The following is a 17,918-nucleotide window of genomic DNA, read 5'->3' on the forward strand; positions in this document are numbered from 1 at the left end:
GATCACTCTATTTGCATGAATTTGTTGTCTAGTTGTTTGTGAACATTAAATAATTATATCTAGTGATTGAACAAATACTAGAATTAGGTGAATAAAATTTAGCTATTTTGATTGTGTTAGAGAGCATAATTAATCATTAATTTGTGCTTGATTTACTTGTCTTGATTTATGATAGGTAATTCATAGATTTGTCATTCATAGTCCGGTTCATGCTTAAATCAATTTCGTGTTTAACTTGTGCTTGATCATTAAGGGTGTATCAGTTTGCAACATGATGTAATGCAAAAACAATTTTTCATTTTTTTGGCAAATGTTACTCAAGCTGTGAAATTTTAAACGATTCATCCCTTGATGTGGGATAGGGATTTTTGTTCGAGTTTATTTAATTTTTATGTTGTTAAGAAAAAAATTACATGTAATTGTGTCATAAAGAGGTGGACATTTGGATATATATTCATATTTAAAAGTAGAAAAGTAAAAAAAAAATGATGCTTTACTTTTCTTTCTTAAAGCAACATGTGTTAATGTCAACTTAAAAATAATATTCATATTCTCATAGTGCATAAAAGTACGAAAGTTGTAATATACAAAAACTTCACCTCAAAGATTGGAAACCTTTTGTAAGCGTGGAAAATAAAATCTTTTTTCATCAGATTTATAACCAATTTGATTTGAATGCATATGGTGTTATTTTGGTTACTGTCTAAAACTGGTTTTATACCCAACCAAATCACAATTAATTCAAATAGAAAATGAGGTTTGGTGAATGCAAATATTTATTTTTGAATATGTTATCTACTGATTAGTTATAAAATCAAGATTTAATAAAAAAAACATATAATCGTTATAATTCAAAAATAAACACATCTAAACATTTTCCCTTAGAGCATGTTTTAATACAAATGCTTATAATTCCATTTATAACATAATCGGTTTAAAAGTGCACATTCAAACATGCCTAAGTGGAAAACAAACTTTACCATCCCAAAGCCGAGAAGCCTAACCATCTTGGTTGGGTTAATTCGACATTTAAAACCACAATCCAAATCGACAACACTCTATCTCTTTGATACTATATTTCAACCAAGACCAAATTGTGAAAACCTAAGGATCGTCTCCTTTTGGCCCGAGAGTTTGGATTCATACGTAAGAGAAAGATCTTGTTATGAATACTGCAATAAAAATATTAGGATAATGAATAAATAAGCTCACAAAACCAAACAATAAATATGCAAAGAAAAATTTAGAACACACAAATTTAATGTGGTCCACACGATCAGAGTAAATCTGAAGACAGACATTTTATTAGACTTGTAGAAATACAACCGCCATACAAACGTTTCATGCCTAGGTTTACCTAGGTATTAGGGATGAACATATGGACCAGAAAAACAAAACTTAACCGAAAACCAACCAAAACGGGACCATATACACATATTCGGTTCGGTCTTCAATTTGAAAAAAATATTAATTCGGTTTCGGTCTCGGCCTGGTTCTGGACCACACCCTACTCACGATCCTAAGAAACTAAAACGAACCAAAAACCGATCGAAATCGAACCGAATCGGGATCATAAATACATATTTGGTTTGGTCTTTGGTTTGTACAAAATGCTAATTCATTTTGGATCCAATTCGGGTTTGGTCTTATTCGGTCCGATCCGAGAACCAAGCTCACCCAACACTACTAGTTATAACGATATCTATTTATAAAACGAGTTGATCTTAAACTATTTGTGGGCCAAAACCCACAAGCCCAAGACGTCATCATCTGAACATGTTTTCTGGTTCGCACAAACCTTAGAATTAAGCAACGCAGTCGACCTTGTTACTACAACTGCCACCACAGTTCTGGTTTAACCTCAAAAATTTCTTTAAGGGAGTGTTGCCCCCGACCCCACAAGGACTGGGAGCCCATTGATCACAACGACACAAGAAACATTCCAATTAATACCCAAATTATTTAAGACGAAGAATATTATTACAGTTTTCTCGAGACGAAATGAATATCACCTTCGAAATTGACAATCAATTCCTAATATGTTAAACAAAAAAAAAAACTACATTAAGTGGTTACATTATTCTTGATATATCTTCATCGTCTAATAACTTCCTAACTGAGGAAACCTCATGAGTCACCACACTTGATCCACAAGATGATGATGATGACAACGACGATGATGATTCATATTTGACATTCATTCCGTCATTTCTCAACATAAAACCATGATGATGAAGCTCTTCCTGTGGAGTTAAACCACTTGTTAATGGCTTCCCTTCTGCACCTCCTACTTTACTTCTTCTGTTCATGAATATGTGACATAAGACCCAATTTCCCATCTGAATCCATGACCTCTGCTGAAACAAATTAACCGGCCAGATCACAAAGAAACGAATTAGTTTAATGCGTATTTTATTCCTAAAACTATTCCTTTTTGTCTTCTTTAATGGATTTCAATGGGGTTCTCTTTTGCCATGAATATTCTGTCACGAATATGGCATGTGGAAAACTAATCTGTCCTTGTGAAAGAACCACTTTCTAGTAAATATGTCCATTTTTAGAAAAATATAACATAAATGTTTAACAAATATCATACAAGATGTATACCTGATCATTATTGGAGCTGGTATTTGGCAAGCAATTAGGTGAATGAACGAGGCGATATTCATGCATAATCCAATAAGTTCTTGTGGTCGAGCCTCCATGCATGGGCTTGCCTTTGTAGAAAACAAGTGTCTTCTTCATCCCAGTAATAATCTCTTTTCTTCTTGAATCCGATTTGTTATTACTACAACACCTTGTAATCTGTTTGTCAAAACCAGTTGTTTTCCAATATCCATCCTCACTTGCTCTATTTGATCTATGCCCATTACCATACTTGGGTTCGTTCTTGCTAAAAAAATACCTATCTTGCTCCCAATCCCCTAATCGAACATCAAAATTCCAAATAAATAAAACATGCCATGCAAAGATAACTACAAAATATTTATATTTTTCAAAACAATGAGGATAAATATACTAACCAGGCAAGTCCCAAGGATTGAATTTGCAAATGTCGAGAATTTCAGGAACGATGGAAGCAGGAAGAGGGCAGGAGAAGACCTTACGAATTAGATATTGAAATACTATCTCTTGATCAGTGGGTTGAAACCTAAACCCTGGAGGTAACTTAATGGCTCCATCTCTAACAAAATTGAGCTTTGAAATCTCCTTGTGAACCTTTTCTCCATGCTTTTTTTGATGAGTTGACATCAAAGAAACCAAGAAAGCTGTAAAGAAGAAGAAAAGTGGTTAAGTATTAAGTTGAAGTAGTGAACATATATATACTGCCCGTTTTATAGCATCAAACTAAAAGGCTTTTGCTTTTCATCAGTTTGGAACATATCCCATAGGCCATATGGTACTTGTCCCTTAAGTTTTGTAAGCATACTATGCACATATAATAGTAACATATTCCATGTTCATTCTTATTTAGACCATATATTTCCATATCAAAAGAGCAACATATTTTATTTTTTGCCCATGTTTTTTGCTAAGTTAGAGTCATCACATACAAGTATTAAAGTACAAACAATAATTATCTGTTGATGAAATTTAAAGTATCTTTTTTTCCCTCGTAAACAAAAAAATAAAAAAATAAAAAAATAAAAAATTATAGTATGTTGTTTTCATATTAAAATGAATATATATATATATATATATATATATATATATATATATATATATATATATATATATATATATATTCTTTTGTAAAATTGGAACTTATATATGCATATATGAAACTTGATCAAAGTTTTCTAAAGAGTGTTTTAAAACGTGTATTAATTTTAAATAGTATTTGAAATCTTTGTTTTGAAAGTAAAAGTGGTGCTTCTTTACTTTAACTTGGCTTTGGGATTATGGTTCTTTGAAAGCATGCTTTGAGTCGGTTGAGTCATTTGCATGTCTCACAAATGTAATTGCCTTTGTCCTACATATATACCCCATTTGATTTATTGGCTTTTGATTCTTGATTCTCTTTTCATTGATTTGTTTTTAAGGTGAGTGGCACCTTAAGTGATTTTTATTAATAATTAAAACCATGTACATATATATATTGTGTGAAACTCTCATATAGATATAAGAAATAACACTTTGAAACAGATCTCAAGAATGTACATAGACCCGAAGTCATACACGTACGAACACAAGTACACAAGCATAAGAGCTTTAAAAGTGTAAGACCCAAAAGGAAAAGTTAACACATTAAACCCCACAATAATGTTTGATTTGTACAAACTAGCACAAACCTTAACACCGTTACAAAACAAATTTGAAAGCTTATGTGAATTATCAAACTTTGTTGTATATCTTAACTGAATCCAAGATCTTTAAGTTATCTTGAATACGTTTTTAATTCAAGTGCGGCAGTAAAAAAAACAACTCAAAACATCAAATCTTCCGAAATCATTGATAACTTAAGATTGTGTTGAACTTTTGCCTTTAAATTTGACTTGAATTGTTTTGCTTTACAACTAATGGATTTATGACATAGAAAGAGCATGAATCCACCAAAGACTTCTTTTCCATGATTTGTTTTAATTTCAACATCTTTATGAAAGGTTTGGTGAATTTTGCTTTAAATTATTTAAATGAAAAGAAAGAAAGAAAAAAAGACTTTGTATTAGCAGTAATATATAGAAGCATAAGCAAAGGGAATTGATCTTCTAAATGGGGTCTTTGGGATCAAATGAGGGGTATAGGTGCTTTCCTTACTTGAGAAGTTGTAGCTTTTTCTTGGATTTTTTTTAATGTAATTATGTTTTTTAGAAAATTATATTGTTGATACAAAGAAAATTTATTATATTATTGATGAAGGCGTAAAGTCATGGGGAAAAAAAGAAGAAAAGCTATTAAGAAAGTTCTTATGTTTATTCTTTAGTAAAACGATTATAATATGATTTAAGATAAAAATATTCCGTCTTAGTTTTCTTAGTTTTATACATTAATTGTTTTTGTAAAGACAAATTCTGCATACGCTGTCTAATTCTTCAAAGATTTTCGCTTGTTCTTTCCTTTTTCAAGAAAATGTACTTTTTCTTTACCGTTTACATAATATTCGAAACAAACCTTTCAAATTTAATGTAAAATATAAGTGTAACTCATCTTTAATATGTAAAATATATTAAATTTGTTAACCAATATGGTTGGTTCAGAATTGTGTCTAAGATTCTAGTTTTACCCTTTAAGATTATAATGGAAGCTTTTTAATTAGCTTAAAGGCATTCTGATTAACTAATAGATAATGGGAATGAAATACATGTCGGAAGAATACTTCAATTTCAAGCAACGTCAACTTCTAATCCTAATCACTCCCTTTGATTCTTTCCTTAAAGATTCTTCTTACAATCATCCCATCACCATTTTTCTTTATAGTGTTGTAAAAAGTATTCTATTTTTCAATATTAGCATTTGAAAATATCATGCTTCTAGAAAATATGTATATGCGTATATATAAATATAAACACACACACACATATCGCATATAACCATAGATATCAGATGTGACAATTTCAACATAGTCACTAATTCGTTATAAATGGGATAACTTGGATCATCTTTTACCGCGTCGGATAGATAAAATAATTAATAATAAACAAACACAAAAGAAAATCGAGACTGGAAGTCACCCAAAGTATTTTCAATATTGCAAACTTCGTAGATTGTATTATCAAAACTTAAACGGTTATTGTAATAACAATATTCTATAATCATATTTAACATACAAAATGAGTGATTGTTAATTTGTAGAATAATATGCAAGAAAAATCAAACTAATCTTTTTTATTACTTTTTAAAAGATAATAAAAAATTAACAATTTGACCAAAATAATCTTGATTTTCGCAGATAACATTTTATGTGGTCTGTCACATGTGAAAATCGTTTTAGTATTTAATTTGCAAAATTATCTGCTATCCATCTAAAAAAATACATTTCCTCATGTTTGCAAAAAGGTAGATTTCCTAACTTTGTTTTTTGTTTATTTATATTTTTTTTATGTTAATAATTCTCAAGAACCATTTGAAAAAATAAATAATAATATTGTAGTTGTCTTGTAAAAATAACAAAAATGAATTTCTTACTATTTTTTAGAAAAGTTTTTAGATATGACTAAGCTAAATCTTCTCTCCAACTGAAAATTTATGATAAATCTTTTTTATTTTTTATTTTCCATGTCAAAAGTAGAATGTTAACCATGTAATCTTTTTAATTGCAAAAATACTAATACTATAAAAGTCCTAAGTTTTACCGGCATAGTTGGAAAAACTTTTATATATATATATATATATATATATATATATATATATATATATATATATTCCATGTCAAAAGTAGAATGTTAACCATGTAATTTTTTTAATTGCAAAAAGAATAATACCATAAAAAGTCCTAAATTTTACCGGCATAGTTGGAAAAAACTCTCTCTCTCTCTCTCTCTCTATATATATATATATATATATATATATATATATATATATATATATATATATATATATATATAGAGAGAGAGAGAGAGAGCTAATGAACCATTATTTTTTCAAGTATTAGATCTTATTATTTATCGAAAAAAAATTCTAAAAATATAGAAATTCATAACTTTTTATATTCTTTCCATTGATGACAAATTTGATAATTTTTTTTTTTTACTTTTTTATATGATCAGATTTACATTGTGAATCTACACTATAAATCATTAATTTTGTATAAATTCACTGTATGAATCTACACAAATTCACAGTGTGAATCGGCACAGATTCATAGTGTGAACCTGCACAAATTTCACAGCACAAATTCATAGGGTGAATCTACACAGATTCACAATGTGAATTTAAACAAATTCACAGTGTAAACCTGAACATATCAATTTTTTTTTATCAAATTTAATATCAATGGATGGAGGATAAAAAGTTATGAATTTCTATATTTTTAGTTTTTTTTAATGAAAAAATTGCTCTTAAAATTGAGAAAAGATTGGTTCCTTGGTTCTAAGGTTTAAAATGGTTCCGTGTTGAACCCAACCCTATATATATATATATATATATATATATATATATATATATATATATATATATATATATATATATATATAGAGAGAGAGAGAGAGAGAGAAATGATCAAATAAAAACACCTAAAATGTTAAGAACGTGAAAACAATTCTTAACCAATCAATAAACAATGACATATTAGTAATTGTATATTTTAATTAAATTATAACAAAATAAATTAAATATGAGCTTGCAAAAATTTAGGGACTCAATTTGACTGTTTCCTAAATAAAAGAATTCATTGATTTTTTTTATTTATACTTAATGGAAGGTTTCTCGTTCAAAATTGAAGAAAAAAAAATCTTATAGTCATGATTCAAACGACTTTTGATATAAATGAATAAAAACAAATATAGTTATATAATTTCATAGATTTTGATTTTTAACTATATATTTTTATATGTATAAAGATCGAAAAAAAACAATTTTTCTTTTATATTCATAAATGAACGAAAACATACTTTAAATTATTTTTTTTAAGAATTTTATTTGATTTGATTATGTTAATCGTGAAGGATTATATGTAACAATAAAAGATGGAATGAGTAAATGTAACACCGTAAATTTTCAAATAAAATTTTCATTTAAAAATCACATAATTCTCATAACACATTTCACGAAAATCTCATTTATTTAATTTAGAAATCACAACTCCATAATTGTTTGATTCAAATCCAGGATCCTCAAAACATAACTCTTTCACTGGTGTGTACAATCAAGCCGGTGCCTTCCCGCGATCATGAGAAACCTGAAACACATAACACATAACACGGTAAGCACGAAGCTTAGTGAGTTCCTCAAAATACCACACACACAGCTCATTAGCCACTCGAGGCTATATCACTGTAAGACCCTCCGGTCAATGTGTCTCAGTGGGACCCTCCAGTCCCACGGTTCGTTGGACCCTCTGGTCCGGTCTGTAAAGCTCTGCATAGCATAAATCAGAAAGACATAATGCACAACAATAAACATATGGCAGGATAACATAATACTCAATGCAAGCACATAAGACCCTCAGGTCACATATAAGTACCACTCTAGGTAAAGTATAATGAGAAGACTCACCTTGCAAGCAGCAAGCAATCATCCTCGAACTCGAATCTTGAACTAGCCACTGCCTAACACATAGGGTAAATATCTCTAATTAATACTCGATTCTCGATTCTAAATAACCAAATGTTATTCTTCTCTCTCTAACTCTTGAATTGGGTAAAAGACCATTTTACCCCTCCATGGTCTCCATTACTCATGTTGACCAAACCCTAAATTCAACAGAAGTCAAGCTCGAGACAACAGTCCATGTTTGACCCGACTCGCCGAGTGCACCCATGTGACTCGTCGAATCAACTCGTTCCTCAGAAGTCTCGTGAAGGTCCAGATCGGCTCGTCGAGTTGATCCCCAACACGCCGAGTTATCGCATGATCAATTCAACGAGACAAACCCTCACGGACTCGTCGATTCGTCTCATTGACTCGGCGAGTTCATTCAAACCCAATCCTCATTCAGATGATTCTAAGCAGATCTACAACCCCACACTCCAGATCTATCCTCCTAAGGCTCGAATAGCACGTAAAGCTGCAAGCTTTACGTTCATGCATGGCATATACTCATAATGCCAAAACATGCTCCAATAAGGGCTAGATGCACAAGAGCTTGCTTCCAACTCAATAAAGCTCGGGTCTCTGGACTCACAAGGCCACTCATAGTCCATATCTTAGGTTCCAACCTCAAACCATACACAAATCACTCCATGACACAAGATAAATGGAAGAAAGCCCTAAAAGTTCCCTAAAACAAGATCTCATAAGGAAATGATCAAGTTAGCATCTTTTTACCTCCAACTGAAGCAAAACTCTGAAGAATCTCTTGATCCAGAAGCCTTCTCTTGATCCAAGCCAAGATGCTCTTCAAATCCCCTCTCAAAGTTGCACAAGAACACCCAAATTAGCCACTTTCTCTCTCACAATGGATGGAACTGATCTAGGGTTTCCCACAGGGCTCTCTGGAGATAAGGGAGGTGGAAATAAGGGCTTAAGGCCCTTTAAATAGGGCACAAACCCGGAAAATTAGGGTTTCTCTACCCAGCACCTACTCGGCGAGTTGGCTCTCTGACTCGCCGAGTCCATTCATTAAAGCCACGTGGACAACTCGACTCTACTCGATGATTTGGACTCACAACTCGTCGAGTCACTCCTAATTCTTCAAACAATTTAAACATACAATGATGTACCTGAAAGTCCGGATATTACAATTCTCCCGCACTTGAATTAGATTTCGCCCTCGAAATCGCTTCTCAACACCACATAGATTGAACCCAACAACCCGAAAAGTACCATCGAAGGATCTCATACCACACAACTAACTTCCTCCATAGACACCTGAGACCAAACAGGAACTCCCAAACCCGGAAGAGGACATACCCTTCTGCCGCTACGATACCCCTTTTTGACTCACCAGAATCTGAAAACTCTAGTGGCCTGCCTCACTGCCCGACCGCCCTCTCAAACTATCATCATGTTATTCGTTCCTCGAATAACGGACCCTGAAAACTCATTTCCCCTCTGATTCTATCATAGCGACTGATAAAAACAAGTTAAAGCCAAAAATTTGCCACTGATCACTCATACCAGACATACTAAGCACTCCAATCATACTCCAAGGAGCGAAATGGTCACATTACCCCAGAGACCCATCCACTGAACTGCAATCGAAATCCCATATGAACAAAGAACTCTTAACACCCTGCCCTCAAACATAAGGAAATGATCATGCTTGCTCAGAAGCATCCTCTAACATCTAACAATCATAAGCCTCGGCTCCCTCTCAGATATGCATTTCAACCCTGAGCACCAGGTCAAATCTCGTCCCCACAGTTGAACCTCCCAAGGTTACCCACTGCATACCCCAAAACGTCTCACTGACTTCCTTCTCACAACAACTATCTTGGCTCATTATGACACACAAGTCATGAGGTTCGCTTAACCCCAAGCGAATACTACAATCCCAACTGAAATTGTCTCACCCTCGACCTCTGCCGCCTACTACTCATTAGTTCCATGCATCTCGCGGTCCTTCCCATACAAATGGACCGACCCAATCAGGTATAAGACATCAGATGACACACAATACCCCTCAAAATGGAACCCATCTCTGAATCCGGAATCTCTTTCGCCTACTCAATTCACCACCAAAGCTAAACTCAAACTCGAGAGTCTGGTTCGACACATAATTGGAACCACTCGTCCCAATGAAGCACTCAACTCATAACCCATGATCCGCAACCCACGCGTACATCACTTCACCAATTTCTTTTCGATTGAGATAATCGCAACTTAACTCAGAATGCAACGATTCCCGACAAATATGGAGACCCCAATCCCCGCCCCTGGTCCGACCACCAGGTTCCCCAAACTCAAAGAATAAGGCTACCCAAGCCTAAAATCTCTACTGCGTCATGCTCTGACTAGCGAATAATACGACTCCCTGTAGTATCATAACATTCCCTCTCACTAACCCGTGAAGGCTATGGCTCCCCGCAGGCCTACGACACTCTCTCACTGACTCATGAATACTACGGCTCCCCGCAGTATCACAACACTCTCTTGTTGACTGGTGAATACTACGGCTCCCCATAGTATCACAACACTCTCTCGCTGACTCGCCATGGGCTCACTCCATGGTTTTCCCTTGATAATCTGAAGTGATTACTCCCACTCGGATCCACTCACCCTCTTATTACCCCATAATCTCCTCCTCGAGTCATCACCCCACTGAGTTCACTATCGAATACTCCACAGCTCAACATACATAGGTACACACACCCACCCAGGTTATGCATCTCCACTCCTGACGACAACCGTCGTGTCCAACACTTTTCCTTGCTGTAATTCACATTCTTGGATACTCCTATTTGATGACCATTAGTTGAAGGGCTCCCGCTGGAACTGTAGTCAATTAATACCCCACTTGCCATCTCATAACTAAATCTCAAAATAATCCGAAAATCAGGGCATCCTACTCGGCTACCTGGGCACACCATCACAGAACCTCACGATGTCTTGCCTCAACCACTGATCTCCTACTTACGACATCATACTCAGATACCGCAATGCATCCTTCCAGAATCTCACAACTGATCTTCCTATCAAACAACTCATAACTTCATAATATCCCAACTCTCAATCGAAACACGGAGGAATCGTCAATAACTCAGAACACATTGACGACAATCCAAAACTCCCTCCTCTAATGCTCAAAACCCATGTAAGAATACTTATATCGACCCTGAAGTTGGTTGCCCAATCAACTTCTACCCTTCCCAAAATACATATAACAACCCATACATTGAACCAGAAATTCTCAACCGCCGAAACTATCCTTACGATCCAATCACCTCGAATTTACCATTAAAGCCTTGAAGAATTCCTAACCACCACCAGGTCTCCGACCAATGGCCACCTGCCGTGGAGACACTCATTCCTTCCTGAACACGTACAACATGCATTATCTCGCTCTGCACCACGCCTCGATCACCAATAACCCTGGTCTCATGTATTCGCACCGCAGGTCACTATATATCCAGTCCTCTAACCACTCTTGAACAAACCTATGATACTCTCAATACAATGCCCGGTTCTCCCCCACTCAGGGCTCGAACCATCACCATTTGGCACACCAACCATCTATTCTACAGATTGTCTCACCAGGTACATTACACTTACTCTTGGAATGTACCACAAAACACTCGATGATCTTCCCGATGGGGATAAAGAAACTCAAAACATCCCAATCTCAGATAAAGTCCTCGAAAATTTCCCAACGTGACTGCCTCTAGTCATCTTGAATGCCTCAGACCGACACACCACCGGATACTCCGACTGTCCCGACACAGTCCTGACTCTCAATCTGGAAATAATGCACCATCACGCACCTCATTTCTGATTCCCCGACCAGTCTCCTAACGTCATTCCAATCTCATACTGACACACTACCAGACATCTCAACTGTCAAGTAGTAGTCACAACTCTCAGTCTAAAATTAATGAACTATCACGGTCCTTATTTTCGACTTCCCAACCAACATCCCATCATGAGAATTCTCATGAGAGCAAAGACCTCACCCTCACACTCGATATCTATCACAGACAATGAGTGTCACCGCCCCAATATACTCCTCTTGTTCACCTGACACTGCTGCTAACATATGCCCTACTATCCCCAAATAAGGTATGTCCTTGTCCTTGACCACCTCAGTCCCCACTGATGACCCTCTCATACTATAATATTACCTTGTGGCAGACATACTGCCCAAATACTCTGGTGAAAGATCGCAACCAATGCTACCCCACAGGGTTTACCTTCAAACTCAGAACTGAAAACTCAATGGCTATTCTGCTTCTCACAGGAAAATGAAATAGCACGACTCTGGTCTACGCAAGTGACGTCTCCACTATCAGCCGATTGCTCAACTAGACCGTAATCCTCCATAAAGAACCATCTATACTCATCCCTAAGTCTTGCGACTCCAACTGGCATCTCACCAAAAAGCTTTCGGAAACTAACTCGATTTCCCTCTCAAGGTATGCTCCATTGAGACTCATTCAACATGGCCCTCTGGCCCCATACTCCATCACATCTGATCTCAGTCTAATCAAATACAACGGGATAACTGGTAAAACCAGAAGTTCTAACCACCACAAGTCATGGTACTCGAACCATGTGACCACCTTTCGATCTGCTATGAATCATGGTACCCGAACCATGTTATCTCTTCCCAATCTGCTATGAATCATGGTACCCGAACCATGTTATCTCCCCTCAATCAGCTACTTAGAACCTCTGGAATTTTCCCTGTTTCAAGAACGGGTCCTCTGCTTTCAGTAGTACGGGCCCATACTACCTTCCACATCTACCCATACTTTCCACACGGTTCGTTCCAGATTTCCTAAGTGGCTACTCAACCTTCTTGATCGCCAACCTTGATAAATATGGTCGCTCTCCAGCGGATACCCTCCTCTAACAGCGAACTCATCTGACTAAGGTCACTTCCTAGGCTCTCCCTAGGTCCTCACACTTCCCTGCCATCAGCTGCTGAAGAAATCCTTATGATGCCAGCCATCTACCTCCTGAATATCGTCATATTCACTTAGTAGCTGACTCCCATCATCTAGAGTTCCACAAAGCACGAAGCAAGCAACATTCTGTCATCGACTATTCTCCTCTAGCTCATAAAACCACTCTAGGTTACAAATCTATTCGCTCTACTCACAATCAACAGGTTTCACCGAACTCAAGCAACTCTACCCCATGCGGGTATCTAACTACTCTCTCAGTAGGCTCCTCCAATGCTCATCTAAGCATCACTCCTAGATTACTCCTCTACTCAAAGCTCTATCTCTGAAATATTTTTGCTGGATACTCTTACTCCGCACATACTCAAAACACATCACAGATAGCAAAATTGCTAGGCTAAGGCATCACAAATCAGGCAACTCTAGCCCTAAAATATGAAATACCTAGCCTATCTCCTAGCATGCATCACTAATATCCCAATAATAACTCATAACACAAATAAGTAAGGGTACTTTGGGAAATCCCCGTTCGGGCTCTGGCTGATTGTACACACTGCTCCTTCTCGTTTTCTCTTAGAAACTCTTACTTGTTATAGAAAAATCTTTTCTTTTTGAAAACTTTTCCCAAATCCTTAGTTTGAGTCCAGACTTACCCTAAGGTGCATCCGAATCCCTCAAACCAAGGCTCTGATACCAACTTGTAACACTGTAAATTTTCAAATAAAATTTTCATTTAAAAATCACATAATTCTCATAACACATTTCACAAAAATCTCATTTATTTAATTTATAAATCACAACTCCATAATTGTTTGATTCAAATCCAGGATCCTCAAAACATAACTCTTTCACTGGTGTGTACAATCAAGCCGGTGCCTTCCCACGATCCTGAGAAACCTGAAACACATAACACATAACACGGTAAGCACGAAGCTTAGTGAGTTCCCCAAAATACCACACACACAACTCATTAGCCACTCGAGGCTATATCACTGTAAGACCCTCCGGTCAATGTGTCTCAGTGGGACCCTCCAGTCCCACGGTTCGTTGGACCCTCATGTCCGGTCTGTAAAGCTCCGCATAGCATAAATCACAAAGACATAATACACAGCAATAAACATATGGCAGGATAACATAATACTCAATGCAAGCACATAAGACCCTCAGGTCACACATAAGTACCACTCTAGGTAAAGTATAGTGAGAAGACTCACCTTGCAAGAAGCAAGCAATCATCCTCGAACTCGAATCTCGAACTAGCCACTGCCTAACACATAGGGTAAATATCTCTAATTAATAATCGATTCTCGATTCTCAATAACCAAATGTTATTCTTCTCTCTCTAACTCTTGAATTGGGTAAAAGACCATTTTACCCCTCCATGGTCTCCATTACTCATGTTGACCAAACCCTAAATTCAACAGAAGTCAAGCTCGAGACAACAGTCCATGTTTGACCCGACTCGCCGAGTGCACCCATGTGACTCGTCGAATCTACTCGTTCCTCAGAAGTCTCGTGAAGGTCCAGCTCGACTCGTCGAGTTGATCCCCAACACGCTGAGTTATCGCATGATCAATTCAACGAGACAAACCCTCACGGACTCGTCGATTCGTCTCATTGACTCGGCGAGTTCATTCAAACCCAATCCTCATTCAAACGATTCTAAGCAGATCTACAACCCCACACTCCAGATCTATCCTCCTAAGGCTCGAATAGTATGTAAAGCTGCAAGCTTTACGTTCATGCATGGCATATAAGGCTCATAATTCCAAAACATGCTCCAACAAGGGCTAGATGCACAAGACCTTGCTTCCAACTCAATAAAGCTCGGGGTTCTGGACTCACAAGGCCACTCATAGTCCAGATCTTAGGTTCCAACCTCAAACCATACACAAATCACTCCATGACACAAGATAAATGGAAGAAAGCCCTAAAAGTTCCCTAAAACAAGATCTCATAAGGAAATGATCAAGTTAGCATCTTTTTACCTCCAACTGAAGCAAAACTCTGAAGAATCTCTTGATCCAGAAGCCTTCTCTTGATCCAAACCAAGATGCTCTTCAAATCCCCTCTCAAAGTTGCACAAGAACACCCAAATTAGCCACTTTCTCTCTCACAATGGATGGAACTGATCTAGGGTTTCCCACAGGGCTCTCTGGAGATAAGGGAGGTGGAAATAAGGGCTTAAGGCCCTTTAAATAGGGCACAAACCCAAAAAATTAGGGTTTCTCTACCCAGCACCTACTCGGCGAGTTGGCTCTCTGACTCGCCGAGTCCATTCATTAAAGCCACGCTGACAACTCGACTCTACTCGAGGAGTTGGACTCACAACCCGCTGAGTCACTCCTAATTCTTCAAACAATTTAAACATACAATGATGTACCTGAAAGTCCGGATGTTACAGTAAAGCACCATCCAAAAAAACAAATAACTAAAAATAAAAACTCAATTCAGTCGTAATCATAAACGTATAAAGTACATTTACCAATATTGAAAACCAATACATCTGTAATCATTTATAAATAAAGGAAAATGTGACGATAAAAAAATCTAGTTTAGTTGTAATCACAAATGACTGAAGAAGATAAAAAATCCAGTTTGCTGCGATTTTTCTTGTTACTGCGAGCACACACAAAAACAAAGAAGGGCACATGTGATCATTGTTATTCTTGGGTTCACACCTGCAAAATCAAGTTCAAGGAATATTAAAAAAAAATCAGATAATAACATTGTGTATACATCTTCACTGATTCACAAATGAATGTATGTTTGTCTTTTGATGGCAGAGAAAGGAAAATGCAACCCCTATATCTTTCATTTTTGTTGTAATCATATATATAAAAGTGCAATATTTTACTTCTAACGTTTTCAATTGACCGGTTTTCCCAAAAAAATGACTGACTTTTTTTAGTTTTTAGCAAAAACCTTATAATGAATAAAGATTTATTCATGTATGATGATAACTAAAATCATGTATGGTAATAACTATAATCATGTATTAACACTGATGAATAAATTGAATAGAGTTGAAAATCATAAATGATTAACACTGATGAAATAAAGTCTATTAGTTTTTATCTCCATTTCGTAATCATTAATGAATTTTATCATATTCATAATTGAATAGGATTGAAAAAAAAAACAAAATGAATACAAAATAGAAACAAAAAAAATATTGTATTCTCTTTCTTCTGAAAATACCTGGATTTGTAACAGTATTCAAAGGGTAGGTCTTCCATATCAACTCTTGTGGCATTTGCTTATCTGTCAAACTATGAGTATAAAAAAATAAAAAACAAAAAATTCCCAAACTAAAATTAAAAATTTCCAACTGAACTTTATAATTGAGTTACTGAAAACGTAACAACTGCTTTATATATATCATCTGGAAGGGATGTGAAAGTTGTCCCACTATCAAATTAAGCATTGAAGTTTGTTTCATCAAGACATGTAGTACCGATACATACCTTCTCTACTCCAATTATGTAGGCAGTTGCTGCATAAAACCCCACATCATTAAATAATCTTTTTAACAAAATTCATCAACTTTAACATGATTTTGGCTTCTTAACACATCAACTCATCCAGATTAAGCCAAACAGAAAAAAATATATATAACTGTCTTGATTAAGTGCTTAACCTATTAAGCTTATTAAGTAAAAAGGAAACAACCCTAACTTCCACCATGGATTTAAGTTGATTCAAATGATCTGTTACTATGGAATTGGGGTGTTACATTTATAGAATACAACCAACAATCAAATGTTGCAATTTATGATCAAGTTCACCAAGATTTTCGCAAGTTTGATAACGCAACCAAGGCAAGATGTGGGAAGGAAAAAAGAGTTGAAAAAAAAGAAATTTGAGTTACCTGGTGATGCATTATGAAGAATCGCAAATGTAGAAAAATATGGTTTTACAAGATATTCATATTTCACAAAAGATCCAACACTTCAATCACAAATCTGAAAAAAAAAATCGAAAAATAGGGTTGTGTTTCTTTCTTTGGCTCTGTTCTTCGGAAATTTTTGACAAAACCCTGTGTTCTTCAGTTCTTACACACACCTTCAGGATACAAAAATCGTTGTTCCTCGGTTCTTTTCAGATCAATGTTAGGAGAAAGAAACATCATATTCCTGTGATCAAATGAGTATAGAAACACGCATAACCATCCCATGTTCATCATCTTTCTCCTTGACATACATGAAGAATAGTAGAAAATATCATATTTATCTCTCGATTTTTAAGATCTCTTGGGAGATCATAACTATACACACAGCGATGGCTGGTAATGAGAGGATGTCGTAGGGTTGTGAAAAATGTAGAAGCATGGGTATAGAGAGCGAGAGAGAGAGAGAGAGAGAGAGAAAGAGAGAGAGAGAGATAAAGAGAGAGAGAGAGAGAGATTGTAGGAGTTTCTAAACATTGGTTAACAATCAATTACCTTTATACCCTTATGAAAATTTTAAAGTTACACTTACATTCCTGTAATTTACATAAATTGCCCATTCGATAATAGCCTTAGATTTAGTTTTTTAAATGGTTCAGATCTGTTCTCGCGTTCTCAACCTCTTAAGTGTTCGCATTTGATCCTACTCCTATATATATATATAACGCTCTGTTCCGAATCGTTACCCATTTGGGTGTGGGTGATGAAATGTGGATGATTCAGGCATTCAGATTTGGTTTAGGAGCCAAGGGGTATTTTGGTAATATGGCAGCGGGCTTTTATGGAAAATTGGATTTTCGTTCGGGAAA

General features: G+C 35.8%; 1 protein-coding gene across 2 annotated transcripts; it reads right to left on the minus strand.

Annotated features, from left to right (window-relative positions):
• Window positions 1–1,940: 1,940 nt before the first annotated feature.
• Window positions 1,941–3,318, minus strand: LOC145117197 (NAC domain-containing protein 83-like). Of its 2 annotated transcripts, none has more exons than XM_079053503.1 (3): window positions 3,024–3,318; window positions 2,608–2,924; window positions 1,941–2,354 (listed from the first exon to the last, which is right to left on the minus strand). In XM_079053503.1, exons 1-3 carry the CDS (start codon window positions 3,250–3,252, stop codon window positions 2,073–2,075), a joined length of 828 nt encoding a protein of 275 aa, XP_078909629.1. In that variant the 5' UTR covers window positions 3,253–3,318; the 3' UTR covers window positions 1,941–2,072. The 2 variants fall into 2 exon arrangements, with proteins under 2 accessions (XP_078909629.1, XP_078909628.1); XM_079053502.1 differs by having other exon boundaries at window positions 1,941–2,357.
• Between the last annotated feature and the right edge of the window lie 14,600 nt (window positions 3,319–17,918).

Source organism: Lactuca virosa, chromosome 5, assembly GCF_052849685.1.
Source record: "Lactuca virosa cultivar CGN04683 chromosome 5, Lactuca_virosa_CGN04683_v6, whole genome shotgun sequence".
Taxonomy (NCBI): Eukaryota; Viridiplantae; Streptophyta; class Magnoliopsida; order Asterales; family Asteraceae; genus Lactuca; species Lactuca virosa.

Excerpts from the sequence above, each read along its gene's own strand:
- LOC145117197 (XM_079053502.1), bottom strand. The coding sequence starts at position 3,252 with ATGTCAACTCATCAAAAAAAGCATGGAGAAAAGGTTCACAAGGAGATT. Across the intron at positions 2,925-3,023 it reads CAATCCTTGGGACTTGCCTG|GGGATTGGGAGCAAGATAGG; the intron begins GTTAGTATATTT and ends ATGTTCGATTAG. Across the intron at positions 2,358-2,607 it reads CCAGCTCCAATAATGATCAG|CAGAGGTCATGGATTCAGAT; the intron begins GTATACATCTTG and ends AATTTGTTTCAG.